The sequence below is a fragment of the Bos javanicus genome, chromosome 1 (genome assembly GCF_032452875.1).
Source record: "Bos javanicus breed banteng chromosome 1, ARS-OSU_banteng_1.0, whole genome shotgun sequence".
Classification (NCBI taxonomy): Eukaryota; Metazoa; Chordata; class Mammalia; order Artiodactyla; family Bovidae; genus Bos; species Bos javanicus.
This window is the reverse complement of record NC_083868.1, coordinates 136,809,495-136,823,161: the sequence shown is the minus strand read 5'-3', so window position 1 is coordinate 136,823,161 and position 13,667 is coordinate 136,809,495. Positions and strand designations below refer to the sequence as shown.

The following is a 13,667-nucleotide window of genomic DNA, read 5'->3' as shown; positions in this document are numbered from 1 at the left end:
CCTTTTAATATTAAATTGATATTTCTTTATATGTGAAGTCAACTTATTTTCATGCATAAAAGAGATTTACTAAAAAAAAAAAAAGAATAACCATGGTTGGCAGCGGTAATCTTTGTGTTGTAAGCAATAAAAACAATCCCTATCCTTCTAAAGCTTATGACCCTCACATACCTAATAAAGGCTCTATTTGAGTTAAACACGGAATCTATATTTTGCTTACCTTTTTGAGAGCCGCAATCCAGTTTCTGCCAGAGGTTGCACAACATTGGCATACTGAAAGCTATTTTCAGATGCATTATTTCCCAGAAGATATCTATGATAAATTCCCTATAAGTAAATTAACATAAAGTGATTAAAATTCAATGAAAACTATTCTTCAGCTATCCAGTCTTCCCAGTTTTCCAGCTATGTGAATCACTAAACTTACAAAGTACTAAGATATAAATCAGACTATCAATTCTATTAATTTACATGCAGGAAAAATCATGCCACTCCAAATGAAAGTATTACACGCTTATCATCTGGTTAACATACTCTCATCATAACAGAATTATAGCTGGAAATCAAACCAAACTTCAAAATTACTTCAGCAGTTACCAAAGATACCAAATTGGCAAGTTATATCATCTCTAAAGATCACTGTTCTACCTTCATAGTAGAGAAAAAAAAAAAACTAAAGAAATCAAAATAAAATTAAAAATTATAAAACCAAAAAGAAGACAATGAAATGACTTCTAAGAATATTTTATCTCATTTTTTTGGACCTTTAATTTAGGTGAAACTATTCTCCTTTGACAGAGAAGGTGATGGCACCCCACTCCAGTACTCTTGCCTGGAAAATCCCATGGACGGAGGAGCCTGGTAGGTTGCAGTCCATGGGGTGGGAAAGAGTCCGATAAGACTTCACTTTCACTTTTCACTTTCATGCATTGGAGAAGGGAAATGGCAACCAACTCCAGTGTTCTTGCCTGGAGAATCCCAGGGATGGGGGAGCCTGGTGGGCTGCCGTCTATGGGGTCACACAGAGTCGGACACAAATGAAGCGACTTAGCAGCAGCAGCAGCATTCTCCTTTGAACAGTGTTTGTGGAATGCTCAACTTTTTTTTTTCTTACCTCACCATGTTCTGTGCTTCCAACATAATATATTCTCTGGTTCCCTTACCCCAAACAATATCAACTGAATTTCACTAATGAAATTAGATCTAAAGATCTAAAAATTCTTTATACAATATTAACACTGTAACAGTCTTTCCATCATTTCCAATTCCACATTTCTAGTTAGTATGGATGGAGAAGGCAATGGCACCCCACTCCAGTACTCTTGCCTGGAGAATCCCATGGACGGAGGAGCCTGGTGGGCTGCAGTCCATGGGGTCACTAAGGGTCAGACATGACTAAGAGACTTCACTTTCACTTTTCACTTTCAAGCATTGGAGAAGGAAATGGCAACCCACTCCAGTGTTCTTGTCCGGAGAATCCCAGGGACGGGGGAGCTTGGTGGGCTGCCGTCTATGGGGCTGCACAGAGTCAGACACGACTGAAGTGACTTAGCAGTAGCAGTTAGTATGGAATGTTATGATCATCTCTAAAGTTACTACTATATAGTTTATGACATATAGTAGTTTATGACATATTAATTTCAATCATAAACTATGTCAAGTTTTCATTTGAAATGAAAATCCATTTTAATTTGAAAGCCTATTTGGTATCTTTTTTGTGGAAACTGACAAATACAGAAACATACCATAAACCTTATTGTGAGAAATCCATCCAAGCAACAAGATTAATTAATATGATTAATATGATTCTAAACTACAGGATGAGATGAACACAACAATTTTTTTGAAGATATTTCAGGTATTGGAGGACAGCATGGACTCTGAGGACAGGGAAAAATAACCATAATTTTCCTTAATCTTTTTTTTCCCACTCCTTTTGTTTCTAAAATCTCTTATTTACTTGTTCTTCTTATAAATCCTAACCCCTTGCCAGTGATGAAGCATCTTAATTTCTTAAATAAACAAAGATTCAAACTTAGGTTAATGAAGAATTAGTTTAATGAGGTAGTATAATGAAGAATGCATTTGTTTAAACTGTAAGTTAAAAGAAAAACTGTACTTATGTTCAATTTTCTCTCAAAATTTGTCATATTATTAGGAAAATAGACAGTTTTGCTTATCTTCACTCAAAAACATAATTAAGAGGCTGCTGTATGCTAGGTACTGTGCTAGGCTTTGGGAAATATAATGATAATTCTTTCCTCACCATCAGCCCTGATTAATAAATGGCTTTACAATCTGAATCAGATATCACATTAGGAGTTTAGCTCTTTCTTATACTGATATTCAGGAAATAACCAATTTTCACATACTTTTTTCTTTTTGTCATTATGTCTTTTTCTCTCCATTCCTCCATCTTTTTAGTCTGTTATACCACATTTGCTACTCAACCTTTTCCCTTGCCAAATTCCTATTCTGTAAACTCTGGATTTATATTTTATCCATGTTTGGTATTTGCCATTGTGGAAAATAAATTGATCTAAAGATATTAATATAAGGGAATTCTCCGGTCCAGTGGTTAGGATTCTCTGCTTCCACTGCCAGGGCCTGGGTTCAATCTCTGGTTAGGGAATTAAGATTCCACAAGCCAAGTGACTACATGGCCAAAAAAACAGAAAGAATGTACCACCCCACAAAACCAAAAATATTTTCAAGAGTACATCAGTAAGTAATAGTGAAACACATATTAAAAAATTAATTACCTGTGCTATTCCAGCCATTTTAAAAAATGAAAGGGCAAGAAAGAAATTCCAGTTAGGAAGATTAGAATTAATTCCCCTGCAGCGGCAATATATTGAAATCAGTTCTTCCATTGATGGTATCCCTATAAAAACAGTACATACTATAAACTTTAATAAAAATGTCAGGGTGAATAATTTGAAATGTCATATTACATATAAAATTGAATATAAAACCACTTTTCTACAAAGCAAAACATGTTCCAAGTATTTATTTCCAAAAGAATAGTATATAGAAATGATTATATTTTGTCACAAATTACTAAAAGTAGAATGGCACACTTTAAAAAAATTAATAAAGATGATTTAAAAACATTTCGAAAAACAAATAAAAGCTGTTTATCTAAGATTATAAAATTATCTTTTGTTAATTATGGAAAGAAATAAAGACGATTTTACCTTAATAGAAATTTAGGCAACATTATGTTTTCATACCTATGTTTTCTTGCAAATGATGGCTTTGATTTCCCAATGAAACAGTCCTTGGCCAAAAGTAGAACATCGAGAGATGAGCCAAGTCTGACAAAGGATGACCAATGGTTGAAAGCTCCCAATCAAGCACAGCTATAACTCGAGACTGTAATTAAAATTAAAAGATTTTAATATATTAAATCCAAAACAACTAAAATAAGGAAATAAATGAAATAGAATATATTGAAAATCATATTTTCCATCAAAAGCAAATATGAGGCTGTAGTTTGCAGTCTTTACCCACAGTGGCACAATTCACTTATTTAATAGCCTTGAATGAGTAAAGCCAAGTCCCTTGCTTCCATGATCGGCTCTCAGTTTTTCATTTTACTTTACATAGCCTTAACATGTCTACTAAAGAGCGCCGGCAAGAGCAGTTGAAAGTATTCAACTGGAAGTTAACTATAATAAAAGAAGAAATTCTAACAATTAGCTATAATTTAAGAATCTATGCTCTAATAATGAATCTAGCAACATGACAAATATTTTACTCCTATGGCAACAGTAATTTTTTAAAGTAAGTTATTTCATGCTGCAGATACAAGAAGGCAATTGTTATAAAAGATGCTGCTAGTTTTATGAATATAAAATCAAATCATCATATAGCAACATGATAAAAGAGTTGTGTAATTTGGAATCAATAACACAGCTTTCCTCATTCTACTTTGTAACAATATATATCAAGGGAATATAGATTTTTATGTTAGGAACATAGGGCATTCAACTGAAAATACAAGCAATCTGCAGAATAATATGTGCAGTATGATCCTATTTAAATAAAAAGGTTGCAAACGAATACTCAAAGTTGAAAGAATACATACCAAACTGATAACAATGCCTATGGATACTTCAAGTTAGGTAGGAGGGATGGGATATGGGAGGAGGCACTCCATTGGAGGGTCTGTACAGGAAGAGTAACTGAATAGGATTTGTATTTTAAGGTCACTCTAGCTGCTATGTTTTGAATAGACTGTAGGAGGGCAAAGACGAGACTGCAGCAACAATTTAGCCAAGATTATCTAAGCCAGATAAAACAACAGAGTTCATTTAGGCAATGCATATTATTGTGTTTCATGCCTTTTTGTATCTTTGTATGTGTTTGCACCCCCTTACTTCAGTCATATATTTGAACACATTATTGTAGCTTTAAGGAAAAATGTGGTCTGTGGAACCACACAGACCTGAATTCATATCCTAGCTCTACAATTTAATGAAAGAAAGTGAAACTTGTTCAGTCATGTCTGACTCTTTGTGACCCATGGACTATACATTCCATGGAATTCTCCAGGCCAGAATACGGGAGTGAGTAGCTGTTCCCTTCTCCAGGAGATCTTCCTAACCCAGGGATTGAACTCAGGTCTCTTGCATTGCTGGTGGATTCTTTACCAGCTGAGCCATGAGGGAAGCCCTCTATCATTTACTGGCTGTGTAATTCCAGACGGTTAACTCTGCAATTCTGGACTAGTTAACACTTCTGATTTTCAATTTAAGTAACCATAACATATCTGGTGTAGAGTTAGTGTGAATATGAAATAAAGGTAGGTAGTATGTCCATTTTGTTTATCAGAGTCTATTTAAGTACCTAGCACACAGTAGGTGGCTAAAATGTATTTATTCAATGAATAAGTACACAGCCTGGCATATAACAGGCATTAAAGAATTTTCTATTATGACTGTGGAAAAATTGATCATTACTTCCTCCATGATTTGCCTTCATAAGACTTTTTATGGTTGTGATTATACTGAATTATCAGTTAAATCTGCTTTAAAAAAAGGATTGGATGCATTTTTGTCCATACCATTCTGTTTGTTTCTGTGCTCCTAACATCCAAAGAAAATTAGCACTTCCTCAGCACAACTGGTCTATGGGCTTCGCTGGTGGCTCAGTTGGTAAAGAGATTGCAATACAGGAGACCAAGGTTTGATCCCTGGGTTGGGAAGATCTCCTGGAGAAGGAAACGACAAACCACTCCAGTATTCTTGCCTTGGAGAATGCCATGGACAGAGGAGCCTATAGTCCATGGGATCACAAGAGTCAGACATGACTGAGTGACTAAACCTAATCCAGTACAACAGAAGCTTCATTTTGTTGATAATCAGCCACAATGTTTATAGTGCATGTAGATTAAAAACAAACTAGCCACAACTGGGTTGATTCCAAGTATACATCAACAGATGACTGGTTTAAAAAGACACAGAATATACATAAGGGAATATTACTCAACCATAAAAAGAAAGCAATATTGCCATCTGTAGCAACGGGGAGAGACTTAAGCAATATTTGCTGAATACAATAAGTCAGACAGAGAAAGACAAATATTGTATGAAATAATCTACATATGGAATCTAAACAGTAACACAAATGAATGCATATATAAAACATAAACAGACACAGAAGACAAACTTGGGGTTACCAAAGGGGAAAGGGTAGGGGGAGGGACAAATTAGGGATATGCAATTAACAGATACAAATTACTATGTACAAAACAGATAAGCAACAGGACTATATTGTATAGCACAGAGAATTATACCCATTATCTTATAATAACCTATCAGGGATGAGTTCACCTCCTCTCATGAGCACATCAAAATAACAATGATAAGCAGAACAACCACTGATGAAAAAGACCAGAACCTACCAGAAAAGATCCTCTACAATTAAAGACAAAAGAAGGAACCACATCAGGATGAGTAGGACAGGTGGACTTGCAATATAGTCAAGGTCGGAACCCCTAGGTGGATATACACAAACTGGAGAATAATTCCACAACAGAGGTTCTCCCACAAGAGTATGAGATCTGAGCCCATGTTAGGCTCCCCATTCTAGGGGTCCTGTACCAGGAAGATGAACCCTCAGACCATTTATTTGGCTTTGAAGGTCAGTTCAGTTCAGTTTAATTCAGTCGCTCAGTCGTGTCCGACTCTTTGCGACTCCATGAATTGCAGCACTCCAGGCCTCCCTGTCCATCACCAACTCCCAGAGTTCACTCAGACTGACGTCCATCAAGTCAGTGATGCCATCCAGCCATCTCATCCCCTCTCATCCCCTTTTCCTCCTGCCCCCAATCCCTCCCAGCATCAGAGTCTTTTCCAATGAGTCAACTCTTTGCATGAGGTGGCCAAAGTACTGGAGTTTCAGCTTTAGCATCATTCCTTCCAAAGAAATCCCAGGGCTGATCTCCTTCAGAATGGACTGGTTGGATCTCCTTGCAGTCCAAGGGACTCTCAAGAGTCTTCTCCAACACCACGGTTCAAAAGCATCAATTCTTCGGTGCTCAGCTTTCTCTACAGTCCAACTCTCATATCCATACATGACCACAGGAAAAACCATAGTCTTGACTAGATGGACCTTTGTTGACAAAGTAATGCCTCTGCTTTTGAATATGTCAGTGGAGCTTACTTTTGGAAGCTACCAGAGGACTGGGGAAAATACAGACTTCACTTGTAAAGCGTGCCCACAAAATCTCACACATTCCAGGATCTCAAAATAAAAGTCATATTCATAGGGACCTGGGTCAGATCTAACTGCTGGTTTTGGAGATTCTCTCAGAGAGGTAGGAGGCAATTGCAGCTCACCCTGGGCACAAAGACACCAGTGGCAACCATTCTAGGGAGCTCCTTCTACCAGGTGGACATTGGTGTTGGCACATGTCATTGTGGAATCCTCCCTCTAGTTAGCCCTAGGACCCAGCCATGCCCCAACAAACTATAGTCACCAGTCCTGGGACGCCTTAGGCCATGCAACTAACTGGGCCACCCATCAGCAGACAGGCTGCCTGAAGACCCCATGAGCCTGTAGCTGCCTCTGGACACAGCCCTTACCAACAGAGGGCCCAGGAACTTCCTCCTCCCACCATGGGCAGGCACCACATGCAAAAAAACCACAATCCTGCAGCCTTCAGACCCAGATCATTGACCAAAAGGCCATACCCTGCCCTGAGACAAACTTAGCCCTGATTCTGCCCACTAGCAGGCCAGTTCAAGCTTCTGGACACCCCAGGCTCTGTGTCAGAAACCCACCTACCACTGGCAGTAATCTGACACCAGCTCTAGAGTCCCTGGATCCTGCAACTAGACTCCAAGACCTGCTCTGCCTTCCAGTAGTCTGGAAATAACCCCAGGACCATCCATGCACAAAGCTAGCATGAAGATTAAAAGACAAAAGTAGTAAAACCACTGATATCCACAATAAGCAGGTAAGGAATATAGAAACCATTTGGATGTAAAATATGATAAAATAACAGTATCATGAGAGAAGGAGAGTACAAATGCAGGGTGGTTAAGATGCATCTGACATTGTGGTATCAGCAACTTAAAACAATACACATACTCATATACCTATTTACCTCATGGTAACCACAAACCAAAAATCTATAATACATATACACACAAAAAGAAAAAGGAATCCAAATATAACTCTAAAGACAGTCATCACATCACAAGAGAATAAAAGAAGAAGAAAGGAAAAAATAAAGGCCCACAAGACAACTCCAAAATAATTAACAAAATGGCAATAATAACATATGTATCAATAATTCCTTTAAATGTAAATGTACTGAATGCTCCAATCAAAAGACACAGAGTAGCTGAATGGATATAAAACTAAGACCCAAAAGATGCTGCCTACAAGAGACTCACTTCAGATCTAAAGATATACACAGACTGAAAGTGAGGGGGTGGAAGTAAAAAAAAAAATAAGGTGAGGTAGCAAAAGTTATATCAGACAAAATAGACTTTAAAATAAAGACTGTTACAAGAAACAAAGAAGGATAGTACATAATGGTCAAGGGATTAATCCAAGAAGAAGATACAATCGTAAACATATGTAACAACATATGCACCCAACATAGGAACATTTAAATACATAAAGCAAATATTAACAGACATAAAGGGAGATATCAACAGTAACACAATTCTAGTGGGGGACTTTAGCGTCCTACTTACATTAATGAACAGATCATCCAGACAGAAAATCAATACGCCTAAAATGACACAATAGAAATGATGGACTTAATTGATATATACATAGAATATTCATCTGAATATTGTGCAGCAGAATATACATTCTTTACAAGTGCACATGGAACATTCTCCAGGATAGATCACATGCTGGCCACAAAACAATCCTCAGTAAATTTAAGAAAACTGAAATCATGTGAAGCATCTTTTCTGACCACAATGTTGTGAGACTAGAACTCAACTACAAAAAAAGAAAAACTACAAAAAATACAAACACATGGAGGCTAAACAATAAAGTACTAAATAATGCATCGCTGGAGAAGTCAAACAGGAAATAGAAACATATCTAAAGACAAATGAAAACACGATGATTTGAAATTTATAAGATTTAGCAAAATCTGTTCTAAGAGGGAAATTTACACTTATAAAAGCTAAATCAGAAAAGAAAATCTCAAACAACCTAACTTTACACTTAAAGGAACTAGAAAAAGAAGAATAAACAAACACAGAGTTAGCAGGAGAAAAGAAATCATAAAGATCAGAGAAGAAATAAAATAGAGACTAAAAAATCAATAGAAAAGAATGATGAAACTAAAGGCTCTCTGAAAAGATAAGCAAAATTGATAAATCTTTAGCCAGATATATTAAGAAACAAAGGAGAGAAACCAAATCCATAAAGTCAGAATTGAAACAGAAGAATTTAAAACTGACATCTAAAGATTCATGAGCGACCACTATTAAACTACATGCCAATAAAATGAACCACCTCAAAGAAATGGACACATTTTTAAAAAGGTACAATCTCCCAAGACTGAACCAGGAAGAAATAGAAAATATGAACAGATCAATTACCAGTAAGCAAACTAAATCAGTAATTTTAAAACTCCTAAGAAACAAAATCTAGGACCAGATGGCTTCATGAATGAAGTCTATCAAAGTTTACAGAAGAGTTAATGCTTATTCATTTTATAGTATTCCAAAAAACTGCAGAGGAAGGAACATTTCTGAACTTATCCTTTGCAGCCAGAATCACCTTAACACCGAAACCAGACAAAGATACTACAAAAAAGAAAATTATAGACCATTATCACTGATGAACATAGATGCAAAAATCCTCAACCAAATACTAGTAAATCAAATAACTGCAGACTAAATACAACAATATGGTAAAAGGATCATGCACCATGATCAAGTGGGATTTACCCTAGGTATGCAAAGATTTTGTAATTTCTGAAACCCAATACTTGTAGAAAAGGCTTTTGAAAAATTCAAAATCGATTTAATTCAGATACCCATTATATCTACTACTGTGGGTAAGAATCCCTTAGAAAGAATGGAGCAGTCCTTACAGTCAACAAGAGAGTCCAAAATGCAGTACATAGGTGCAATCTCAAAAATGACAAAATGATCTTGGTTTGTTCCAAGGGAAACCATTCAACAACACCATAATCAAAGTTTATGTCCCAACGAATAATGTCAAAGAGCTGAACTTGAATGGTTGCATGAAGACCTCCAAGATCTTCTAGAACTAACATCAAAACAAGATGTCCTTTTCATCATAGAAGACTGGAATGCAAACAGAGGAAGTCAAGAGATACCTGGAGTAACAGGCAAGTTTGACCTAGAAGTACAAAATTAAGCAAGGTAAAGGCAAACAGAATATGGCTAAGACCCTCTTCCAACAACACAAGAGACGACTCTACACATGGACATCACCAGATGCTCAATATCAAAATCAGATGGATTATATTTTTTCAGCTGAGGATGGAGAAGCTCTATACAGTCAGCAAAAATAAGACCTGGAGCTAACTGTGGCTCAGATCATGAATTCATTGCTTCAAAATTCAAACTTATATTCAAGAAAGTAAGGAAAACCACTAGGCCATTCAGGTATGACCTAAATCAAATCCGTTATGATTTTACAGTGGAAGTGATGAAAAGATTCAAAATATAGATCTGACAGACAGTAAACTGTACAGGAGGCGGTGACCAAAACCATCCCTAAGAAAAAGAAATGCAAAAATGCAAAATAGTTGTCTGAGGAGGGCTTACGACAGCTGAGAAGAGAAGAGAAGCAAAAGGCAAAGGAGAAAGAGAAAGACATACCCAAATGAATGCAGAGTTCCAGAGAAAGCAAGGAGAGATAAGAAAGCCTTCTTAAGTGAATAATACAAAGAAATAGAGGAAAATAATAGAATGGGAAAGACTAGAGGAGGTCTTTTAAAAAAAAAAAAATTGGAGATACCAAGGGGACATTTCATGCAAAGATGGGCACAATAAAGGACAGAAACAGCAAGAACCTAACAGAAAGAGAAGAGATTAAGAAGAGGTGGCCAATCATACACCATGATCAAGTTGGGTTTATCCCAGGGATGCAAGGATTCTTTAATACTCGCAAATCAATCCATGTGATACACCATATAAACTAATTGAAAGATAAAAACCATATGATAATCTCAATAGATGCAGAATAAACCTTTGACAAAATTCAGTACCCATTTATGATTAAAAACTCTTCAAAAAATGGGCATAGAAGGAACCTACCTCAACATAGTAAAGGCCGTATATGATATGCCCACAGCAAACACTGGTTTTTCAGTGGTGAAAAACTGAAAGCATTCCAAGATCAGGAATGAGATAAAGTTACCAACTCTCACCACTATTAGTCAACATATTTTGGAAGTCCTAGCTATGGCAAGCAAAGAAGAAAAAGAAATAAAAGGAATCCAGATCAGAAAAGAAGAAGTAAAACTTTCCCTGTTTGCAGATGACATGCTACTATACGTGGAAAACCCTAAAGATATTATCAGAAAATTACTAGAGTTAATCAGTGAATTTAGCAAAGTCATAGGATACAAAAATCAATACACAGAAATCACTTGCATTTTGATATACTAACAATGAAAAAATCTGAAGGAGAAATTAAGGAATCAACTCCATTCACCACTGCAACAAAAAGAATAAAATATCTAGGAATAAGCCTACCTAAGGAGACAAAAGAACTGTATACAGAATGAGGTACCATTTCATGCCAGTCAGAATGGCTGCAATCCATAAGTCTACAAGCAATAAATGCTGGAGAGGGTGTGGAGAAAAGGGAACTCTCTTACACTGTTGGTGGGAATGCAAACTAGTACAGCCACTATGGAGAACAGTGTGGAGATTCCTTAAAAAACTGGAAATAGAACTGCCTTATGATCCAGCAATCCCACTGCTGGGCATACACACGGAGGAAACCAGAAGGGAAAGAGACATGTGTACCCCAATGTTCATCGCAGCACTGTTTATAATAGCCAGGACATGGAAGCAACCTAGATGCCCATCAGCAGATGAATGGATAAGAAAGCTGTGGTACATATACACAATGGAGTATTACTCAGCCATTAAAAAGAATACATTTGAATCAGTTCTAATGAGATGGATGAAACTGGAACCTATTATACAGAGTGAAGTAAGCCAGAAAGAAAAACATCAATACAGTATACTAATGCATATATATGGAATTTAGAAAGATGGTAACAATAACCCTGTGTACGAGACAACAAAAGAGACACTGATGTATAGATCAGTCTTATGGACTCTGTGGGAGAGGGAGAGGGTGGGGAGATTTGGGAGAATAGCATTGAAACATGTATAATATCATGTATGAAACGAGTCGCCAGTCCAGGTTCGATGCACGGTACTGGATGCTTGGGGCTGGTGCACTGGGACGACCCAGAGGGAGGGTAGGGGAGGGAGGAGGGTGGAGGGTTCAGGATGGGGAACATATGTATACCTGTGGCGGATTCATTTTGATATTTGGCAAAACTAATACAATATTGTAAAGTTTAAAAATAAAATAAAATTAAAAAAAAAAAAGAAAATTGTAAGACACTGATGAAAGAAATCAAAGAGGACATAAACAGATAGAGAGATATTCCATGTTCCTGGGTAGGAAGAATCAATATTGTGAAAATGACTATACTACCAAACACAATCTACAGATTCAATGTGATCCCTACCAAATTACCAAAAGACCCTGAATAGCCAAATCAATCTGGAGAAAGAAGAATGGAGTTGGAGGAATCAACCTTCCTGACTTCAGACTATATTACAAAGGTACAGTCAAAAGACAGTATGGTACTGGCACAAAAACAGAAATATAGGCCAATGGAACAAGATAGAAAGCCCAGAGATAAATCCATGCACCTATGGGTACCTTATTTTTGACAAAGGAGGCAAGAATATACAATGGGGCAAAGATAGCCTCTTCAATAAGTGGTACTGGGAAAACTGGACAGCTACATGTAAAAGAATAAAATTAAAACACTTCCTAACACCATACACAAATATAAACTCAAAATGGATGAAAGACCTAAATGAAGACCAGAAACTAAAAAACCCTTAGAGGAAAATATAGGCAAAACAATCTATGACAAAAATCACAAGATTCTCCCTGACCCACCTCCTACAAGAATGGAAATAAAAATCAATATATGGAAATAAAATGGAATAAAATAATGGAAATTAAAAAAACCATATTTTTATGTTTATGCTCAAAAATCCTATATGATTATGGGACCTAATTAAATGCTTTTGCACAGCAAAGGAAACTATAAACAAAGTGAAAAGACAACCCTCAGAATGGGTGAAAATAATAGCAAATGAAAAAACTGAAAAAGGAGTAATATCCAAAATATATAAGCAGCTCATACAATTCAATACCAGAAAAACAAACAACCCAATCAAAAAGTGGGAAAAAGACATTTCTCCAAAGAAGACATACAGATGACTAACAAACACAAGAAAAGATGCTCAACATCACTCATTATTAGGAAATGCAAATCAAAACTATAAAAAGAGATATCACCTCAGACCAGTCAGAATGGCCATCACCAGAGTCTACACACAATAAATGCTGAAGAGGGTGTGGAGAAAAGGGAACTCTCTTTCACTGTTGATGGAAATGTAAATTGATACAGCCATTATGGAAGATGGTATGGAGATTCCTTAGGATAAAACCACCATACTACCCAGCAATATCACTACTAGGCATATATCCTGAGGAAACCAAAATTGAAAAAGACACATGTACCCCAAAGCTCACTGCAGCACTATGTACAACAGCTGGGATATGGAAGCAACCTAGATGTCCATCAACAGATGAATGGATAAAGAAGTTGTGGTACATATACACAATGGAATATTACTCAGCCATAAAAAGGAACACATTTGAGTCAATTTTAATGAGGTTGATGAATCCAGAGCCTATTATACAGAGGGAAGTAAGTCAGAAAGAGAAAAACAAATACATTAAGGCATATATATGGAATCTAGAAAGATGGTACCGATGAAATTATTTGCAAGGCAGCAATCAAGACACAGGGAGAAGGTAATGGCAACCCACTCCAATACTCTTGCCTGGAAAATACCATGGACAGGGGAGCCTGGTGGGCTGCC

At 36.7% G+C, this 13,667-nt stretch overlaps 1 protein-coding gene across 1 annotated transcript in view; it reads right to left on the bottom strand.

The window, feature by feature from the left end:
* ACAD11 (acyl-CoA dehydrogenase family member 11) overlaps positions 1-13,667 on the bottom strand; it is a 119,025-nt gene that overhangs the window by 64,160 nt on the left and 41,198 nt on the right. The window contains exons 6-8 of the mRNA XM_061421338.1: positions 3,234-3,375; positions 2,763-2,884; positions 221-327 (exon numbers count right to left, since the gene is read on the bottom strand). Coding sequence (XP_061277322.1) covers positions 221-327; positions 2,763-2,884; positions 3,234-3,375 — 371 coding nt within the window. The remainder of the gene's footprint in view (positions 1-220; positions 328-2,762; positions 2,885-3,233; positions 3,376-13,667) is intronic.